This window comes from Chelmon rostratus, chromosome 6 (assembly GCF_017976325.1).
Source record: "Chelmon rostratus isolate fCheRos1 chromosome 6, fCheRos1.pri, whole genome shotgun sequence".
NCBI lineage: Eukaryota > Metazoa > Chordata > Actinopteri > Chaetodontiformes > Chaetodontidae > Chelmon > Chelmon rostratus.
Genome location: NC_055663.1, coordinates 14,321,850 through 14,343,656, shown reverse-complemented (window position 1 = coordinate 14,343,656; position 21,807 = coordinate 14,321,850). Strand labels below are relative to the sequence as shown.

The window sequence follows — 21,807 nt, the reverse complement described above, 5'->3', positions numbered from 1 at the left end:
ACATGCCCCCACCCCACCTCCTTACCCATAGGTGTGTACGTGTGTGTGTGTGCATGTGTGTCCTTTACCACCGCTCCTAAAGGAATTAAAGTTGCACCTCTGACTGGAGTGAACGCTAGGAAACACTCATTCATCACCCTCTTGATCTCTCCATCACTCTTTCCTTTCATCACTGAGTCTCAACATTTCACCTTATACCTCGATTCATCTCTTTGTGTCAGTGCATGATCTCCCTGCACGCTGCTCGCCTCCCCTCTACTATATACAATGGCGCAACTTTCCTCCTTTCACTGCCCCCACTTTCTCTCCCTTCATTTTTACTTTTCTCGCCCACCGATCACTTCCCTCCACCTTTTCATTCTCTGACCATCTATTCTAGGCCTTCCACGCCTGTGATTACACTCCGAAAGAGCCAATCAGGAGACTGTGTGATGCGTAGATGGGTGCCTGTGGAGGTGTTTATTGAGATGGGTCTTTATAGAGATTGGTGCTGTCTTCGTTTTCCTTCCACAAAAACAGCCATTCAGACTCTGTTTCCTCTCTCCAGGGACCCTTTGTCTTGGGCACAATGTATTCTGTTTCACGGTGGGCTTGTGATTCTGCAAAGATGTGCAATTATCGAAAACTGTCGGAGAGCTCAGAGTGTGTGTGTTTGTGTGTGCGTGTGTGTCAAGAAAGTGAGATGGAGTGAGATTAGTTCAAAAAGTTCAACACAGTCCTGACGTGCAACTTTTTTCATTTGTTTGAAATGTTTTCCTACAATCTGTAAGTATAGTGCTGTGGTTGAAATGCATTAGAGGTCGGAGGACCGTGCAAGCCATCCATGGATGTGTTCAGGTGCTGCTGGGCAATTAGAATTTTATTTTCAATTGTAATATTTATTTATTTTTTAATTATGAAAACAAGATAAACAAGATGAAGTGATTATTGTGTCGCATACCGTTTTGTAATTTGCCTTGTGTATAAATCCAGCGCGCCCCTTTCCTTGACAGTTCGTTGTTTGGCGCTCTCTCAAAGCCCAAACTCGCCCTCAGTGAGGCTGACGTGGATTTTGATGCACGTCTATCCATGCTGTTACGATTCCGGTGCTTGGAGCGGCCAAAAAGGATGAGAGAGTCGCAAAAACAACATTATAATACGTATCTTTCATTAAAGTTTATATATTTGTTTTATTATACTATATGATTATTCTTATTATGATTTTCCATATTTATACTTTTGAAATTATCCTTACTAATTAATACATACATTAATGGAAATCCACTGTTAGAACGACATGCTTGGTTTATCACCCTAAGGTTTGTGATGTTCCGTTTTGAAGCCTTGAGTTTAGCATTATGGTCATTACATCTTGATTTTTTGGAGCCAGAAGTGACCATATATGGACAACAGGGGAGGATACACATAGCTAATGTTCACTTTTCTTTCCAAATAAATTTGGTTAACCTAGGGGTTTTGTCTGCAATCTGTGTGATCATGTGATAGCTTGTGTTTTGTGCTTCATCTTGGTTTTTCTTAGCAATGTTGCCACATTTTCACATCGTAGCGATGTAACTTGGTGTCCATTAATTGCCTCGCCGAAACTCATAAGTCTTTTTCTCTGTCATCGTCTCTCTGTCTGTTTCTCTCTGTCACTGACTCACTTACTCATACACACCCACACACACACACACATGCACAGCGCCCTATGTCTGGGCCTGAGGGTGTTGTAACCTGACACTAAATCATTAATCTCTGATATTACCCATAAATCCTTCCTCATTAAGAGTAGCCCAGGGACTAAGTTGGCATTTGGTCATGGAAGATGCTCGCACACTTCCTCGACAGCTGCGGTAGGTCAGAAGAATGCTGATGGCTGTTCCTCTCCGCTCATTCTTTCCCTCTCTGTCCTCATCCTCTTTGGGTTTTTTTTCCCCTTTTTTTCTCTCACTCGTGTTCTCGCTCTCCCTTACCCTCCCGCCTCACTGAGCCTCCGTCACTTTTATCCAGCCTGTTCAGCCGTGTTAGCCGGTGTCAGTGCTGTTAGCCAGCGTCAGTCCAGTGGGCAAGCCGGAGCACCAAGCCAGGGTAGCAGAGAGTCCAGCGGGATTAGGGCTTGACGATTAGCTTCTCTCTTGTGTCATCACTAATCCATTCCCAAGGCCTGGACCATCACACACGCACACAAGAGCTGTTGTAATAGGATCACAAGGGAACAGTGGAATTTGTGGTAGATTGTATTCATTTGCATGCAAGGCCAATAACGTTAACTTACAAAGCAAGAATGTGTTTTATCAGGAATTACACAATGGTTTTATTATTTCCATGTGTATCACAATGGTCTTATCTACCAAAATAGTATATTTCAAATCAGAATGTGATTGATGTGCCACATATGTACACTACATGAGCTCATTATTTTTCTATATGTGCTTTCAAATCCTGTATTCACACCTCCCCCCTCTCTTTTTCTGTCCTTTTCCTGTCACTTTCTGCTCCTCACCCTCCCACATTCCCGTCTCACCTTCCTCACTTCTCCTTTTAATAGATTATGTGATAAGATCCCCAACTGCTCAACGGGGGCAATATGTGAACTTGTGTGTGTGTGTGTGAGTTTGTGTGTGTTTACGTGCTGTCGCTTTGATCCAGCCTTTTTGTCACAGCCGTCGTCATTTTGCCTTTCAGTCCAAAAGAGATGTGTATGTCTGTTATTGTCAATGTGAAAGGGACTTCAAGGCCATCAGGCTCATTGGAAAAACACACACTCACACACACATACAGTCAGGGCTCTTGTTGCCTCCTTGCTTGTCTGTGTAGATCAGTGTTTTCAGCCTCACTATTGGCCATCTCACAGAGACACATTGATTAGTTGAGATCGATGAGGTGCAGTATTGTTTTAGAAGAGTTCTGCAACACAATAGCTGTGCTGGTTTACTACACTGCTGTCCCGCGTCCTTCCTATACCAACATTATATATTCTGTTCTGTCACGTACTTTATTCTGTCGTGTGTGCCTATTGTCATTGAGCGCTTTTTGAGCCTGTCCTTTCTGTTCAATCCTGGACAATCTAAAAGCTTCCGCTCAGATATTTAACAATGGAAATCGGTTAGACTTGGAGCACAGTTCAGTGTGAATGAGGCAGGCTTTTGGTTACTGTTAGGCGGAGTGTGTGTTCGTGCATATGTGTGCTGAGGTGTGGAAATGAGAAGGTCTCACCCTTAAAAAAAAAAAAAAAGATGGTGTTGCTGCCTAACCTTGTTCTTATATAGCAGAATCTTGTTTCCATGGGTACCGAATCGTTGAGCTCTGAGGATGTGAAGCAATTAGTGGGGCTTGATGAATGTGTCTGTTTACCTCTGCTTGATAACAGCCAAGGCCAGGTGGGAGTGTTTGTGTGTGCGTGCTGCATTTGTATCATTTGTTTGAGGTGCACACATGTTGTATCCGTATGAATAATTTGTAGGTCGCAACTCCGCTCCTCTGTTTTCCAGTTTAACACCAGGGTGAAGAAGACGGCGTGTTTCGACCATCTGGTTCAGGCCAACGTGAGGAACAAGAAGCTGCTGAAGGACGCGGTGCAGAACATCACAGCCAAAGGAATTACAAACTACACCAAAGGCTTTGAGTTTGCGTTTGAGCAGCTCTCTGCAGTAAGATAAAAGTTTCTCTTTTTTGTTGATGAGGAAACAATTTTGTCTCTTTTAAGCTGTAACTGAGAGCAGACGAGGCTTAAAGCAAGTTTTGGATGAATGTCACCTCTGATGCCGCCATAGTTTCAGCAGCAGCAGAGCATTGTCTTTCACTGCCATCTGCTGGTTGAATGTGTTACCTCGACTCAGCTCTCCAGACAATGAAGAAAATATTAGACTGTCACAAATGAATGACCACCCTGAAACCACCCTGAAGCATTATCCTCATGTGGGTTATTTGACAGTGCTGCTTAAAGTTTTATGTGTGTTACAGTCTGAACTTGGTCTCCCACAGAATTACACTGATGCAATAGTGGAGGATATGTGACATAATTAGGAGTTTTACAGGAACTGCTAACACTACTAAGTCTGAAGCCTTGCTAGCAGTTTCTAGAAGCTGCAAAGTTCTGAACACCCAATAGTTTGACTGGGGTGGCACTGTTGGCTCTTCCAAATCATCTCATCTGAAGGTTTTATCCCTTAGGAGCATGAATATGTCTGAGATGGAGATAAAAGGAAAGTTCTGGGCTGCCCCAGTAGCTTACCAAGTGTCAAGGCTGAGTCCAGCTTACCGGGTTCAGTTCCATCCAGGGCTCCTTGCTGCAGGTCTTCACGGCTCTCTCTCCAGCTGACCCTATCAATAAAGCAGAAATACCCCCAAATCTTTAAAAAGAACAGACTGCAAAGTAAAGCAAAGCAAAGTTCTTGAGGTCACCGAAGATAATTGGGTTCATCCTCATGGGGCCACGCATATTTACAGCATAATATTGCTGCAAACCGTTTTTTGTTGATGATGTATGAGATTGTTAATGAGTGTTGATTAACTTTTGACCTGAAGATGACCCCAGACGACGATCAAAGCATCATGCACGCCAAAGTTTATGACGCTGTGAGCTGATATCTTTATTTAGGCCAGAGAAGGATGAGACCAGCAGACTAAACAAAAGTGTTCTCATTATGTCCTGCCTCTATCTGGGTGAAAAAGAAAAAAACTGCACTTTAATCACAAAATCTCCATGCTTTCCTTTGACTAGACAAATGTGAGCAGAGCAAACTGCAACAAGATCATCATGCTGTTTACTGATGGAGGAGAGGAGAGAGCTCAGGCCATACTGGACAAGTACAATGCTGATAAAAAGGTACGCTGATGACACACAAAACACAACGCACACACATACTGTCTGATTTTATCTGACTGGATGTGCTCCTGTTGTAGTTTTTCTGAGACTCAGCTTTTTGAAGCTCCCTTTGGGCTGCGACTTCCGTGTGCATTTCCTCACAACCCAAAGGTTTATGCAGAAGGCAGATTAGATTTCCTGCATAAAGTGTGAAACAAAGACCCACACACACACACTCACACACACACACACACACACACTGAGGATATGAGCATGTTGTACACACATCATTATCAAAACAGCACAAACAGTTGAGCATTTCTTTTAGGCAGAACATGTATGATACATCTTGCCTATATCTACATCTAAAATACATTATGACAACATCATAAGATGTTAACACACGACTGATAGATTGTTTTCTTCTTGATTGTTTTGATTGAAATTAATATTAAAGAGAAATGAGAAAAATATATCATTTATCCTACCATATGTATGTACTGTATGTAAGTATGTATTTATTTATTGACCTATTGAGAGGTGTCGTTAAATTGAATTTGCTCCAGGTGAGGATCTTCACCTTCTCCGTGGGACAGCACAACTATGATAAAGGACCCATTCAGTGGATGGCCTGCTCCAATAAAGGTAAGATAAGATAAGATAAGATAAAACTTTTGGCATTACAGCAGCATGTGTAGCAGCGGGAAGAAAAATAGCAGCAGAGATAGAGAACAATAGCTGTGGAAAACGAACAATGTAAGATGCCTTCAGATTAAAAATAATAATAAATAGTGTTACTACTATTGCACAGAAAATAAAAATATGCAAAACAGTATTGCACAAAATGTATGGATAGATAGTACAGCATAGATCATGACACACATCTGTAGATTAAGACTGGACTAGACCTGGTGATTTCAAATCCATTTTATACTTTGTTTCAAGCTACTCAGGTGGTATGAAACACATACATACAAGTAAAAAGAATGGAGGAGCTACCTTCAAACCTCTCTGTCATCTGTCCTGCTGAAATGTCTGTGGCCGAATGCTGAAAAAGCATTAAGGGCTCAAACAGCTATGACTGCACTTTAATCTGCCTGTGGAGGAATGCAGCTGTATGGAAAATGTGAACGTGAATCAGCAAAGAATCCCATCACACCTGCACCGGCTTAAACTCTGGATATCAGTTGGCTTGTGTCTTTCTGCGTCTGAGCAGAGAGTCACGATGTCACTGTAGAATTGCAGGCTGTGCCGTTCGCTCCTTGCTTTGAGGCTGTTTGTTCTATTAGGTTTCTGTTAAATGATTGTGTCTTCTAATTTATGCAGGTTACTTCTATGAGATTCCGTCCATCGGAGCCATCCGAATCAACACACAGGTTGGAGTGTGATTTACATGTTTGTCATTAAGCGCTTAACATTGTGTTGGCACGGAAGCATTAATCAGGAAAATATGTTATTCGATGTAGGAGTACCTGGATGTCCTTGGAAGACCGATGGTTCTGGCAGATAAACAGGCCAAACAAGTCCAGTGGACTAATGTGTACCTCGATGCTCTGGTATGACACCTTCTGTGTCTTATAATTAATTTTTCCAAGTTAAATGACACAGAAATACTGTTTGTGCCATGTTGATTTTAGCAGGATAACATTCCTGAGTTGAATAGCTCTTTTGCTTGACCCTCCATCAGGAACTGGGTCTGGTCATCACTGGGACGCTACCTGTCTTCAACAAAACCAAGACCAGAGATGACAGGAACGGCGAGGTAAACAAAAGCTCGAGCACGCCTTGAGTGACGATTCAGCAGTAGCAGCAATCTGATGAGTGCATGTTTACCTCATCCTTTTCTCTCAGCACCAGAATCAGCTGATTCTTGGCGTGATGGGGATCGACGTGTCTCTGGACGACATCAAGAAGCTCACGCCACGCTTCACAGTGAGTTTAACACTTCACGCTGACAGATTCACAGACAAACACATTTGTCAAACTGAGGCTTGTGACTTGCTCACTTTTGAAGAACTTGTACTGTTTTCTCACTCTGGTGCAGTTAACAAGTGATGTGATCCCATTAGAAATGTAACGTCTATATAATATAATCTGCAAATAAAAAATGTCCTTATCATTAATTACAGCATGTTAGACTTTTTTTGGCCACTTCGTTAACAGTCATTAACAATTTTTTTGCCATTATACTCACATGCACTGGCATCGTGTGTTTTTCTGGACACAAAATTGAACGTCCCTCTCCTCTGTCCATCTTTTCCTTCAGATTGGTCCAAATGGATACTACTTCGCCATCGATCCCAATGGATACGTCCTGCTGCACCCCAATCTGCAGCCAAAGGTAAGGCATCTGGCCCTACGCGTCGCTTTACGTTGCTCACGTCTCCAAGCATTATATTATAGTCTGACTCTTCCACGTGGTTGAATAATATGCAGGCTAGCAGATGGTGCAGGCTCTTTTCAAACTTTTCCATGTGCTGTCACCTCATCAATCTTCATGAAAAGAATTCATTCCCCATTTAGAGTGTGACTTGATATCATCAGTTCTCAGATGTCGGCGAGAAGGTCACTCATTACCATGCGAGATAAAAAAGATATGTAGACTTGGCAGCGAACTGGCATATATGTTTGAGAATGAAGGATAAGAGGAGGCACCGTGTCTTATAATGGAGATAATGTGTTCTAAAGTGAAAGTAGTACACCACAGAACATAATTTAGCTTGTTCCACCATGGGACTATATCATGCTACTGCTGTTTGTTTTTTCTTACGCTGATTAATATGTTTTTTGTTGGTTTTTTGGGGGAAAGCTAGTCTTTACTGTTCTTTCAGCTTACTTTTAGCCAATTCAATTCATTGAACATTTTTTTTTATTTCTTAATAATTTTAAGCAGTTGAAATATGAAAGAAATATCCAACAACTCCAACAAAACTACATCGATTTTATGCTTCCTTTCCTGACAAGCCAAATGCCCTGAGTAGTGTTACGACAACTTGAATAAATGCAGCATCATTTCAAGCCACCAGCAGGTTTTAAGATGCGACCCTAACCTCCACCTTCAGCACGAGGTAAACGGGTTCTGGCAGGCTGCATGGTGACCATGCGCTGCCCAGGACTGAGCTCTGTGCTTGCGGACATGATGTTCAGAGCGGCACCTCCATGGATCTGAAACAGTCGATCCATGAGGATGGACGTCCCATCCATCAACCCACAACTCTCCACAATCTAATACATCAAGACAAGCACTTATGGATCCAATCATTTTAATTCTCAGTTTAATAGGTTTTATTGGTGTGTGTAATGTACATGTCAAAGCACAATAAATCAAGGATTAGTATATGCTGTAGCTATGACTCAAGGCTCCTTGGAGTTACATGAAGAGACATGTTACTCGCGCAGAGACAATTCGGAAAAAAATGGTCTATATTAAAAAGAAAAAAAGTTAAGGGTTTGTTCAGTCGATTATGTCTATATGTTTACGTCCTTCTGCATTAATCTTCACACACACATGCACACACACACACACCCATACACATGCATGCACGCACACACACAATGCCATTTTCAAATGAAGTGCATGACTGTGCATCTTTTCATAATTTTCCTAGAAAAGGATTCGTAGCAGGAAGCTCAGGCTCAATAATAAGTATGCTGTCACTTTTCACGAGGTGAGACGAAGCAAAAAATCCTGTAGATTGCAGAAGTAGTTCCTGAAAGTAGCGATGTAAAGCGTTCCATTCTGTACTCCCATAGATATAGCTTTCAACAGATATAGTGACAGCTTTTTGCAGGGGACGTTATGCCTCTTTTATGTGATCTACTGTCCTATGTCTGATTTCCCCCAAACAGAAGCAGTAGTACATTCTCCTGTTGCTTATAGTGGTTTATAAAAAGCTACGTGTGTGATGTGTATGTGTTGTCATTGTGCACATGAGCATAATTGGTGACAGGGTTGATTCTGAGAGAACAAAAATGACAAATCCTGGTGATTTATCAGTCACCTCCATAGCTCGTACCTACATGAAGGACATTTGATGATATACCTTTAACTAATCAAAATACTCAAATAGTTACAAAGGATTGGGCTTACTGAAAAAAGTGCTTGTTTTGAGTTTTAGTTTTGTAGAGAACAATTATTTTGTACCAATAAACAAGTTGTTCAACTCTGTTCTTACAGATGTTGCCTGTTTTTCCATGTATCCATGTATACATTCCTGTTGCACTTTGATTTTAGAATTGGAGCTATCTTATGTATATGTATACGAATATATAAAAACCAATGTCAGCTGAGAGTAACCTTAGTTAGAATTATCTCAGTTTAATGTAGCATTCAAGAAGAACGAGATTGTAGCATTGTTATTATTATTTTTTTCTCGCCAACCCTCTGCATTGTGTGTGTGTGTGTGTGTAAGGCTTGGAGGGCACCCGTCAATCACTCTTTGTCTCATTGAATCAGCCCAAATGGGAGATTGTGTGAATGCTGATGGTGACCTTGGGCCCTTTGAACATTTCCCATGCCTCATCTCTCTCTGTCTCAGCAGCGGCTCTCTCTGTGTTTGTATTATGTTTGTACATATTTTATATTCATCACACAAATCTCCCCAGTTGCAGCCGTATTTTTATTTTGATCCCACACCCCAGCTCACCTCAACAAATCTCGGCTGACATCCTCTCACTCTCGCATCCTTTCTTTTTAATCTTGCTGCTCTTCTTTTCTCGCTCCTTATCCCTCATTTGATCTTTTTAACTTTTGCTGTTCCCATTCTCGTACTTTTCATGCTCTCTTCTGTCTTTCTTGTGCATGTTTGATGTTTCATTCTGTTATCGCCCAGTGTTTTACCTCTTGATCTTTTATTCTTTCTTTTCTCATTTTCATGTTGAGATGCTTCGTCTTAATCGTCTTCCTTTGCTGCTCCGTTTCATTTCACTTACCGTCAAATGTAAGGAACTCAACTCGTGCCATTTAATTGATTGAGTATTTTTGAGCATTTTTGAGTTTATTGCTTCTCTTGTCTGTACTGTCCATACTGATTCATTCAAACCTTTTTTCCCCCCTCATTTTCTTGCTTCCTTCAAAGTTTGAGTGCATAATGACTGGCTTTCAGAGCCTATGCTTGCATATGTCAACATAAAAACAAGAAACTATGTAGAAAACAGCGCTGCGTGCTCTCACCCCACATCTCGAGAGTGAACAAACGCTGTGGAGGACACACTGGTATCAGATTCCATGTACTGCTGTTTTATAGAGAAGCACTAGATTACTGCTACCATTTTATACCACCATAAAGCCACTCAGACGTATAGGGTTTTTAAGAGAGGACATTAATAGGGTCCAGTGTCACTTTGCATCAAATCTGATTCAGCTGCGTCTGGTGTCACAGATATGTTGTCAAAACGCTGCCATATGGGACCCTCTATTCTTTATACCATGGAATTGATTGGATTCATGTGTTTAAAAAAGTGATTGGCATTGCTCCTGAATTGAATACAAAAGAACATTGTGGCTCAAATGATTAAAATCCACTATTTGCTTTTGAATGCTGTGGCAGTAAGATGCAGGCTATTCATCTCTATGGCTGATTGCCATAGTAAGAACCCGACTTTGAATAATAATCCATCGCATTTTATAACATTTTACTCCATCAACTCATCAGGTTTTAGATTTTTGAAAATAAAGTTTGTTTCCGGCCAAAAGCTAAGCCTAAAATAAAGGCTTCTGCTTTGTTTTGTTCACATAGATCCTGGTGTGTTACCAGATTTGTTTGTGTGTAGTATTCTTAAATTTTGTCACGCTTAAGAAATGAAATATCATCCTTTCCGCAGAATCCTAAATTCCAGGAACCTGTTACCCTTGACTTCCTGGATGCTGAGCTGGAGAATGACATCAAAGTGGAGGTAGAGTGTGCACATACATGGAAATCCCTCCCTTCATACACACAGGCACACATTCACACACACACACACTTATGCAAAGGTACAGAGGTGCATACACATCCAGCCAGGTATTCAGGTGCCAGATGTCTCGTGTCTCCTCATAAAACTGTCATGATCAGTCCCTGCAAGTGATTTACTTAGTGTCTTTAACTCGTTAGTATGAGCTTATGAGACAGAATGCTTTCAGATCGGCTGATATGCAGTGAATCACACAGAACTACATGTCCGTTTCTTCCCTATAGATCAGGAGAATGATGATTGATGGAGAGACGGGTGAACGTACCATTCACACTCTGGTGAAAACTCAGGATGAGGTAAGAGAAATCCTGGAAGGGGCTTAACATGTTACAGTAGAGTATGTTGGGGATCTTTTGATGCTTTTGTAGAGGTCTCCTATCATGCTTCTGATCTGCTGCTGCATAATCTGCAGAGATGCTGCAGGGATGTTCTCAGATATTGTAAATCAGACGGACTTGGGCTGAAATAATACATGCAGCATTTTATCCATAAAGGAAGAAGGGAGACTTCTTTGAACACTAATATAAATATACTGTTGTCACTAGGCCTCTAATAATGTAATCAGCTGATTCAAAGTTGTCATGTTCTACAAGATATTGTTCAGTGTGTTCTGCAGTAATTAAGGTCATCTTCCAGTGAGAATATCTGTCCACTAATACAAAATGAAGAGAAACATAGAGAGAAAACACTAATGAGCTGCTGGCTATGTGTCAGACTTTCTTGTTTTTTGCCTGGATTTTATGTGAAAGTTTTTATTTGCAATTTTCTGATATTTCTACTATTTAAACTAAATGCTGGTAATGTCCTGAATTGTTTTCTGAATAATAAACAGTACAAAAAGAGCATTACTTCCACTACAATTACAAAGCACTTCTGAATGCTGGTTCCTGTGTGTCATCTTCGGCAGAGGTACATAGATAGAGGAGTCAGGACCTACACATGGGCACAAGTCAATGGAACAGATTACAGGTGAGCCATCTCAGCAATCTTGTAATATTTCTTTACGGTTTATTACAAGTAACCTGTCACTTAATACATTTCACTGACACTAACTGTCGAGAGCACTCTCGCTGTGGGAGGAAACTACTTAACCCAACAGGGGTCACTCTCTTGTTTCTAACATCAGGCTCTGCTTGGTTAATGGGAAATACATTTAAGAGAAATCTTTTGCATGTCATTGAACATACAGAAAAGCATGTTTCTGACAAACATGGAAACCTTTAGCAGTTTCCTCTTGAGTGATAGAAGATAGAAATTCCCTGTAATGGCATGTAACTAAAGAATTTAAGAGCACTCCACAGAGCATTTTGGAAAACACTGCATGCTTTCAATCAACCTTTGAATTGGACCTCAGAAGAGCTCCAGTTCCCTGAAACAAATGATTCACTCAAATGACCCCCGACCGCAAAATTCTGTCGTCAGTGTGACTGTGATTGTCTTCTCTGCAGCCTGGCTCTTGTTCTGCCTAAGTACAGTGAACACTTCATTCAAGCTAAGCTGGGGGATGACATGAAACAAGCTATGTGTGAGTATGGCATGCACATGCTCGTGCTCATGAAAAACAGCGTGCAAACAAATCAGTCAGGCTGGATTTTGCTGATGCCTCACAGCAGCTCCCATGCATACTTTCTTTGGGTCGTACTCTTGAGTATCACCACTTGCTATGTATCACTCGTTCCTAGCTGGAACCACAAACACTCCTTTGTATTTGCTGCTCAGATCAGCGGATCCCCACTGTGCTTTTCTTTTGTAGTGTAACCCACTGGTCAGTCGCCCTGCACTCCCACACACACTCATCCACATGCTCTCCCTCTCCCAGACCCAACCCAAGCTCTGGCTCTTTTGATCTTGTCTACATTTTGCTCTCCTCTCCTTCTTCACTCCCCTCTTCTGGCCCTCCTTCTGGCTTGGATGAAGACGAAACCTCCCACACCTCCTCTCCTTGCTCATTATCGCCTCTCCTACCAAATGTTTTTTTTTTTCTTCTTCACTCCACCCTTTGCACTGTGTTTCAGTGGCCAGATCCATCTCTCTACCTCCCCGTCCTTAAGTCCACCTTTTCTTTCCAAAATTTTTAGTTTAGTCGACAGACTTTACTCTGAGTAGTTCTCTCTTTCTCTCTATCTAATCTGTAAACCTGTCCTCTCCTCGTTCTCTTTATTCCAGCTAAATCCACCACCCTTTTTCTTCTTCAGCTTTTTTTTTTCACCCTGTGCTCTCAAAGCTGCCTTGCTGTATGGTACACTCTGGCTGCTTCTCATCTCAGAGCAAAGCAAATAATCACAAGGACAAAACTCATTCAAATATGCACATATACTGTACCTGCAACTGTTACTCTCCATACAATTCTTTGTGTTTTGATTCTGATGCAAATGATTCTTTTCCATTCTCCTCCCACACCGACATTTTACAGCTTCTTCCTGGGGCAAGTATTCACTGTTCTGTCCTCTGTCTCCCTCTTGCCACATGATGCTTTTCCCCTGCATAAGCATGTTTGTCCTCTGTGTTTGCATAATTATAAATGGATGGATGAAGTGATCAATGGATGGAGGGAAGGATGGATAGATGGATGGGCAGACTCTGAAGCATGAAGGCTTAATCATGACTTTACAGATGCATGGGTGGATAGTCGCTTTGATCAAGGGATATAATTAGCAGAAAAACACCGGATTCAGCACATAACCATCTGGCTTTAGTGGATTTTTCTTAACTTTGATGTGACGCCACAAAGCATAAACGGCTAATGGTGCAGTTATTCCAACAGATGTGATTTTGACTGAGAGTTTCGGCCCCTGTATCACTCCCTCTCTGCCATAACGAGTCTGTCACTGTGCCATAAAGGCTGTCAGAACGTTTACAGGCCTGTTAAAGAAAGTAACACACCATGCCTAGCTGCCACAGCCTACTCCGACAGGGAGTTTGGGACTCTAAAGTTCTCTGTACAGCCATATAGTGTTTCACACTGGAGCCAGACCACCAATACCTCGATCCATCTTACCACTTTCCTGCAGTAGGTGGTTCCTGCAGCCACTTGTCCTCCTAATACATTAGGGAGGGTCCTCTAGCCAAGGGCGTGATGGATGAACATGCTGGGGTTTTTTTTGGGGGGGGGGGTTGCATCCATATAAAGGGAATGCTGCATGCGTCGAATAAATGACCTAATGCTGGGGTTGAAGAGATGGTGACAGACAAGTCAAGAGCAAGAAAAAAAGAGAGAGAATGTATGGTGTGGAAAGCAATTGGAAATAGAGACACCCTTCCCAGTCTATAGAGACAGAGGGACAATGAATCTGCCCGTTATGTTTTATGTGAAGGACATTGTTTCATCGTGCACCACATTTCCATGACCCCGAGGAAACTCCGTGCTCAGTAATTTTTTTCGCAGACTGCACCAAGACTCAATATATTTTAAAGGCAATGTCCAAAATGTCTTCATTTTAAGAGACCAGTGAATGATGGCCAATGGTGCCTGTCCTGTCATTTATGAGATAAGAATTACCAGACAGTACTCTAAATGAAATCCAGATCCAGGGAAGACAAAGCACAGAGTGAAAGAAATTGTCTTTGTTACTTGTGTATGTTTACGTGTTGTTTCCTCGCATGTCTGCGCTGTAGTCTGATCATTTCCTGCATTTCTAAAAAGTTCCCTGAGAATGTTTTACATGAAAGAATGTTGGATGTCACGGACAAACTATATATATATATATAAAGTTTGTCCGTGACATCCAACATTCTTTCATTGCAGTTGCATTGTCGTATTTTATTACATACTGTGGGAAATATTTACAATTTTCTGCATATTTTCCAAGGTATGACATCATTTATCAGATGATGAATGCGTTTTTATCACCCTTTGTCTCTCCTGCTTTCTCCTCTCCCCATCTCTTTCTCTCTGGGGGCACAACAGGGCAAGAAGGCAAGTATTTCTCACTCAGTTATTCTCTCATACCTCCCCACTGCAGCTCCATTCACACTCTTAACCTTAATCCATCACCTCATATCTGTCCAACATTTCATATGCACATGTGTGGGGACACTGATGGGTCCGCCGGCATTTCTTAAAATTGAATATGAGCTTCCACTTTTCAAGTGTCTCTGGCTTCATGCAGTCATCTCACAGAATTTAAAATCACTCTCATTGCACTATGGGCCTAAACGTGGTGTTTTTTTGTCTTTTCAAAAGCCATGGAAACCATACAGCTGGAGAGGTTTGATGAGTTTGGTTACACCTACATCGCCCCGAGGTGAGTGATCCCGACGCCCTGGCGAAAGCCACTTTCACTACACAGGAGCAAACAAGGGGCCGAGACTGAAACTGATCAATACTGTTTCTTCAGGGAGTACTGCAAGGAGCTGAAGTTGTCACTCAACAACACTGAGTTTCTCCTCGACTTCAGCCAGTACATTGACAGAAACACTCCAGATGCATGTGAGTCATGCATCTTTCTCACTGTTGTTTCACTTGACACTGCATCTGCACCGGTCGTGATGTCAGCCTGCTGCACTGTTTGCATTCTTTTAATACCACTGACCCACACAATGTCACCTAAATCAATATACAGTGGGTTGCATTGCAATGTTTGCAGTAATGAGAGTGGAAGTTTGTTTGTATGTATGCATGCTTGATAGGATTCACCAGTACTCGTTGTGGAATTTTCCTCTCTGATATCATGATGGTCAGCATCTGACGGTCAGAGCATGACTTTGATTATTAGATTAGTATCGTCTAACCGGAGTGACGTCAGCCTGATCCACTGAGTTTCCTAGAAGCCCAATGCTGTCATGCCACACAGTGACTCACGATGCTTGATTTGTCATCATCTAATGGATCGTTCCCCCTAGTATGGCTTACCACCATCATCCAGCTAATGGATCTAGGTATCCATGATCCATTTTAACCCGAGGTCAAGCCATTCACTTAGGCATTAATGCCTTTCTTGTTGAGTTCTGTGCAGCATGTTCTCACAATTCATTTAAACACAGTCTTTATGAAAAGCAGTTTGACGGTGGGGTTTAAATTCAATACCTCTACATCATCTGTCTCCTAAAGCTACATCGGCCAAACCTTCACAAAGCACTGTCTGCTGTCTGACCGCCTAATGATCACTCAGACAAGACCTACAGGAACATGTCCTCCTGCTGGATGATTTCCTGACAAGTGCCATGAGATCATTTATCCAGGGACAAGACTTGGCCGAACACAACTGCTGCTTTTCAACCTGACTTTGAACTTACACATACACTTAATCATCAGTCTTCTCTGTATTCTTACTGTTTGCCTGTTGAGCTGATCTACTGAGATCTACTGAGAAAAAGAAAGCTGGGTTGAGTGCTCAGTGGCACATCAGCAGTAATTCTTCCGGGAACTAAAAGCACAGTATATTCATCGTTCCCGCCCAGATTTGTAAACACTAGGCTGTCATTGCTTCCATATTTCCCTTCTAAGCGCCGTTGTTGTGGTGATGCACCGTCCGCAATATGTGAAATATATCTTGTCTTTAATCCATAGGTAATGTGTCCCTGGTGAGTCGGCTAATCCTGGATGCAGGTCTGACAGCTGAACTGGTTAAACTTTGGAACGAGCAGACAGTGTGAGTGCCAAACTTCTGTGTTCTTCTCCGTTACAAAGGATGCAAAGATGTATTTCTTCTTCTGTGGAAATCTGCGTCGCATGTGTACACCATTGCTTTATACCACCATAGCTGATGCTCATTTCACGCGCAATTTACTGACTAACCGAGCCAGACGAGTTCTTTCTTTTCCACTTTGGGTGATTCGATCATGTCTAACAAGTGAAACGCGATGAAAGCAACGCACAAAACGCATATCACACCCGACCAGACCGAGCCCTGCCAAGACATGCTGTTTTGAGAGGAGAATAAAATAATTACATCAGTGTGTTTCCTTTCATGGTATGCCCACTTGTCTGAAATAATCTGAACACACACTCACACGCACACTGCAGGGTATCTGTTTAACATTAGGACATATAGAGACAAGCGACTGCGGCCATAAAGCGATTTGTGTCACGTCTGCAGTTTGGTCTCGCAGTTCGCAAACACTTTCCCTTACATGTGCAGTTGGCTTTGATGTTTGATTGGCTGTTGTTTTCTGTGTTCTCAGGGATGGGATAGTGTCCAGGTTTGTAGCCACAGATGGAGGAATCACAAGGGTCTACCCAAGAAGGTACTCTCCTTTCCGACTTCTCAGTTTCTCCTCCGGCGTCAGCTCTGGCGTTGTAAAATATCACGGGAAGCTTTGCCCAAATATCTGCTGGTGTAAATGTGCGAGATGAAAATGGATACGGACTGTAATACTCCTAGGCTTGAGTGCTTTTGGCTGCCTTACTCACCTGCTCCACTGGGTTATTTTCCAGAACGTAGAGGATTAGACACTTTCAGCTGAACTCCCAGAGCTTGCCACGCCAGAACAGGACATGGGTCAAATCCACAGATCCAGCAGCCAAATGCAGCTCATTTTCCTCAATTTCCTTGCTGCTACTTTAGTCTGAACTACACATGGGGGTTCCACTCGATCAGAATATAACATTCCAACTGAAGATGAATGCATATTCCCCCTGACAATAAAACATGAAATACAATCAGTTATTGCTTTTACTGGATTATGCCTTTGACATATATCAACTGGATTGGGTGTGACTCTTATTTCAATGACTAACATTTGGCTGTAGATTAAAAAATAGATTGTTCAGATAGATCAAACACATTTGCTCTGTGTTTTATGCCTATAATGGTCCACATATAATATTACGCGACTGTGTTAATGTTTTCAGTGCTGGGGAGGAGTGGGGCGAGAATCCTGAGACATATGAGTCCAGCTTCTACAAAAGGACCCTGGACAATGAAATTTATATTTTCACAGCTCCGTCTTTCAACGGTAAGTTTTCCGAAAGGTTCGAATTCGTGTGTGTGTATGTGTGTGTGTGTGTGCGCGCACACGTCTCAGTGCGTGAGGATCTTCACTGTGGCCTGGCAGTGAGCCTATCCTGCTCTCTGCCTTTGGACATCATCCCAACCCTACTGGCAAAGATCACACTCTCAGGCCTCTGATATCACTCTCTTTATCCTTCTCCTTTTCACGCTGTGTCTTTCAGCGATCAGCCCCCCCCCCCCTCCTCCTGCCCTGTATACTTCCTGTTATCTGCACTGATCTCTCTAGCAGACACCAGGACAGGCAAATGTCAGCGTAATGTAGCCGCGCTTACAGCTACACTTGACTGGATTAACACATGTACTGGCTTCACAGACTCCGCTCCACTCGCATAAATTACAAGCAGCTAAAAATGAATGGATTTCCAACAATGGATAGCGATTATTCACATTAAACTGTGATTCACATTCTGAAATGTTCTCCGGCATGTACTTTTAAACATGATTTCAGTTAAATTGCCACGATTATCGGTTCCCTTTTGTGTCCCTTTCTCAATTGCAGCGGAGAGCAGGGAGCCTGTTTCTGAGTTGGGTATTCTCGTGAGCAAAGCAGTGGACCTCACGATTGGGGAAGTCACGCTCAAGCCAGCAGGTCAGTCTCGCTGACACCAGGCCAATTGCTTCTTGTGGTGCAACATCAGTGAAAAGACTCACCGGCTACCTCTGCTTGTTTTGTGGTTTGTTCTGCAGTGGTGGGAGTGAAACTCAATGTCTCATTCTGGATGAACAGTTTCATGAATGCTACACTGAAACTGAATGTAAGTCAAGTTAATGAGGCTTGTTAATGAGTGTGTACACTATCTTTGACACCTGTATTATATTGATGCACAGTACTAATCTCTTTGTTGGCTCACTCCTTACCTTTTAGTGCAAGGATGAGATCTGTGGCTGTCTGAGGAACGACAAGGTACGGCAGTGCAGTTTACTGAATCCAATCTGAGAACTTCTTGTTTGTTTTAAACATATTGTTTCTCGTCTTCTCTGTTCTATGTTTTTCGTTACCATCGTTGTTCTAACAACCTCGATTAAGAATCTAATGTTACCTTACAGTGGATAGCCATTATGATAAGACCTTTGCATACAGTGTAACTATGTATTTAAGCTTATCTTTTTAAAATACTGACAAATGATTTTCAGTTTCCACCTAAAACTCACTGTTTTACCCTGCAGCATGTAGACTGTGTGATCCTGGATGATGGGGGATTTCTTCTCTTGTCCAATCAGGATGAGTATATTACCCTGGTGAGTTAGCAGTAACCATTTTCTTCGCCTTATCATGACCATATATGCTTCAACTAGCTGTTGTTTTTCTCTAAATGATCAGCAAGTGATGATGAACCAACACACAGCAAAACATCTGGTCACATGTAGCCAGAAAAGTTCAAATCAAAGACTCCAGATTGCTAGAATTCTACCTTCCTACATACATAGCTCCCCTTTCCCTTGTCACAGAGATCCATCAATCTCATATAGAGGTCAAATAAAGGGCTTGTGACTCAGCTAAATTATGAGAATGGTAGCTCTGAGCTGTTTGAGAGCTCCTGTAGGACAGCAGTACATCCAAGTCTCTGGTAAAGTACAGCACAAGCCACTGGAGGAGGATCAAAGGGAAGGTTCTGATGGGATTTGGCCAGTCATGGAAGCGGTGGTGAAGTGAGTCCCCCGTGTATACAACGAGTCAGCTCTGTTGTGTTAACTCCACTTTTTCAGCCTGCTATAGGCCCCTGTGTGTCAGTGCTAGGATATACAGCAGGTTTGGAAACATTTCATGTCAGCCATGACATGACCTCTGCTGTCTTTGATCATTATACCATCACAATGTCTGGCAGAGAGTTTACGGCATTTAAGCGTTTCAATAAGCACCCTCCTATCTCTTTTTCACATCTTGTGAAACATTTGGTGTCTCTTGGGATTGTGCAGATTTTTTTTGGCTGTGTGGTTGCAGAACAGTAGGCATGACTTTTAATTATAGTTCTCTAATCATCACCAGAGCCCTTTATCAGGGCGTAGTCACTCCTCTTTACAGGTCATCTTTGCATTTCAGCTTATCAGACATTTGCATACACTCTATATGCTCAGCCAGTTAGAATTAACTTATTCATCCCTATGAAGGCGGTCCCTATAAAAGAAGTCCAATAACCCGATTGCTCATCCACTTTGTGTTCAGCTACTTGTGAAACTAGCTAACCTGATGCGCCAGATGGTTTGTTACACAGAACCATCTGGGAAGTCGTCCTTGGAAACTGTTTTGGAAAAGGGCGCCTGCCCTTTTCAGAAAATGCTTGGCAGATGATTGGATGAACCATCTGTCTATCACCATCATCAACAGGCTAACTTCAACCAATCAGATCCACGACCCATATGACTTAGTGGGAGAGAGAAACTCTTGCCCAATCCAGTCGGAGGATGAGCATCCATCAAAGAAAGCCTTCAGTGCAGTTCTTTGCTCTTCTTTCAATGAAGAAATGCTCTCCAGTTCTGATGTCACTGATGCTATAGCAGCATCTAGGCTCTAACCTCTTTAGGAGCCGTCATTGTTGCTTTTGACCGAACAGTCATTCTGTCATCACACCTAAACCATGTCAGTAGTTGCCAGCTAGCTGCCAGTAGTTCCTGATAAGGCGCTGATCTGTCTTTAACAACTGTTGTTTCGCTGTAAGCGTGTAACTTGAAGCCTGGCAAGATGGATTCTCGGCTCACGTGATCTTGAAATCTCATGATCTTGTGATCTCTCAAAAAGCTGCCTTGCAAGGTAAGAAACTACCTGTTCTGACTGTAATCAAAGGGATATAACTATGTAGCATTCTATGTTAGACAGGCTTCACCTTTAAATGGGTCTTTTGGTTCACAAGATAACAGAGGCCTGACCGACTGCAGAAGCAAAGTGGAAGAGGGATGGGGTGACTGCCATCCCTTTATGGGCTTGCCACAAAATGGTTGAATGGGCTCATCCTGACTGTAAATGCAAATTTTCATTGCAGTGGTGTGCATTGGTCGATGGCCAAACCTATAAAGCCCCGCCAGAGGAAATAATACGCTGCCTTATGTTTTGTTTGTACAAGCAGAGTCTTACACTGATTTTATTGTTTGTTTGTTTTGCGTGTGTGTGTTTGGGTGCTTGAACTCCTCTAGATAGGTCAGTTTTTTGGCGAGGTGGATCCCGTGTTGATGATCAACCTGGTCAACACCTCCCTGTACTCCTTCAACAAGACCTATGACTACCAGTCTGTCTGCGACCCAGAGAGAGACAGCAAGGCTGCAGCGGGACCACGCTCTGTCTACGTGGTGAGACAATCGCTCGCACAAGCCGTCAGACAGCAGTCACTCCCTCTCAGATTATTAGCATCATGAGTTTATGCATATACGTCACCTAGCCTGTATTCTACATGGTATGGGTGGTTGATTCAAGGCTATACCGGTTCTTGATTGTGTGTTACTTATTTTTTTTTTTCTAGATTTGCAATAGTAATAAAAGAGAGCCAAATGAAAAATAAAAAAATGACTCATGCCTGAATTATTTTTTTTTCCATCCCTATGTGTTTTATTTTGGAATTTCTTTTCCTGTCCTGCTCCAGCCTACCATTGCAGACTTGCTCAGCATCGGCTGGTGGGCCTCCAGTGCTGCCTGGTGAGTGTACAGTTTGTGTGCTTCTGTGTTTGTGTTTTAGAGTAGGAGTACATTTGTACTTCAGGGTAGGAGTTTGTTTGGGAGTGGGCTTGTATGTTGTGGAGGGGCTGTGCAGGACAAGGGCAGTTACACAACATTGCGCTGCATCACCGTCTGCATGGCTGTCCAACTGCAATATAACCCAATTTTTAAAATAGAATGACTGATCCTTCCCCTGGCATTTACATCACCGGTGACTCTAGCCTTGGACAGATGTGTGTCTGTTATTAAACAGTGTTTAGTTGCTCAGTGTAAGTAAGTTAAAGAAGGTCTGTTGACTCATCCATGTGACTCATTTCTTGTTTTCATTCTCTGTGTCTAGGTCGATACTCCAGCAGCTCCTCTTTGGTCTCATGTTTCCCAACCTTCTAGAGGCAGGTGAGCAACAAAAGCTGCAGCTGTGTAAAATGTAACCGTCGGCCGAACTTACAGTTGATGATAAAACAGTACTT

General features: G+C 42.3%; 1 protein-coding gene across 2 annotated transcripts in view; it reads left to right on the top strand.

The window, feature by feature from the left end:
- LOC121607393 (voltage-dependent calcium channel subunit alpha-2/delta-1) overlaps nt 1–21,807 on the top strand; it is a 55,428-nt gene that overhangs the window by 29,471 nt on the left and 4,150 nt on the right. Inside the window, exons 11-36 of one of the 2 annotated variants that reach the window (XM_041938146.1) lie at nt 3,471–3,629; nt 4,703–4,807; nt 5,353–5,431; nt 6,113–6,162; nt 6,253–6,342; nt 6,474–6,548; nt 6,638–6,718; nt 7,053–7,127; nt 10,610–10,681; nt 10,963–11,034; nt 11,646–11,707; nt 12,187–12,263; nt 13,152–13,167; nt 13,790–13,794; nt 14,922–14,982; nt 15,076–15,167; nt 16,248–16,329; nt 16,862–16,924; nt 17,532–17,635; nt 18,191–18,280; nt 18,379–18,446; nt 18,557–18,595; nt 18,859–18,930; nt 20,821–20,973; nt 21,264–21,316; nt 21,678–21,733. In XM_041938146.1, coding sequence (XP_041794080.1) covers nt 3,471–3,629; nt 4,703–4,807; nt 5,353–5,431; nt 6,113–6,162; nt 6,253–6,342; nt 6,474–6,548; nt 6,638–6,718; nt 7,053–7,127; nt 10,610–10,681; nt 10,963–11,034; nt 11,646–11,707; nt 12,187–12,263; nt 13,152–13,167; nt 13,790–13,794; nt 14,922–14,982; nt 15,076–15,167; nt 16,248–16,329; nt 16,862–16,924; nt 17,532–17,635; nt 18,191–18,280; nt 18,379–18,446; nt 18,557–18,595; nt 18,859–18,930; nt 20,821–20,973; nt 21,264–21,316; nt 21,678–21,733 — 1,951 coding nt within the window. Of the gene's footprint in view, nt 1–3,470; nt 3,630–4,702; nt 4,808–5,352; nt 5,432–6,112; nt 6,163–6,252; nt 6,343–6,473; nt 6,549–6,637; nt 6,719–7,052; nt 7,128–10,609; nt 10,682–10,962; nt 11,035–11,645; nt 11,708–12,186; nt 12,273–13,151; nt 13,168–13,789; nt 13,795–14,921; nt 14,983–15,075; nt 15,168–16,247; nt 16,330–16,861; nt 16,925–17,531; nt 17,636–18,190; nt 18,281–18,378; nt 18,447–18,556; nt 18,596–18,858; nt 18,931–20,820; nt 20,974–21,263; nt 21,317–21,677; nt 21,734–21,807 lie in introns of both variants that reach the window. The other variant, XM_041938145.1, reaches the window with a different exon arrangement.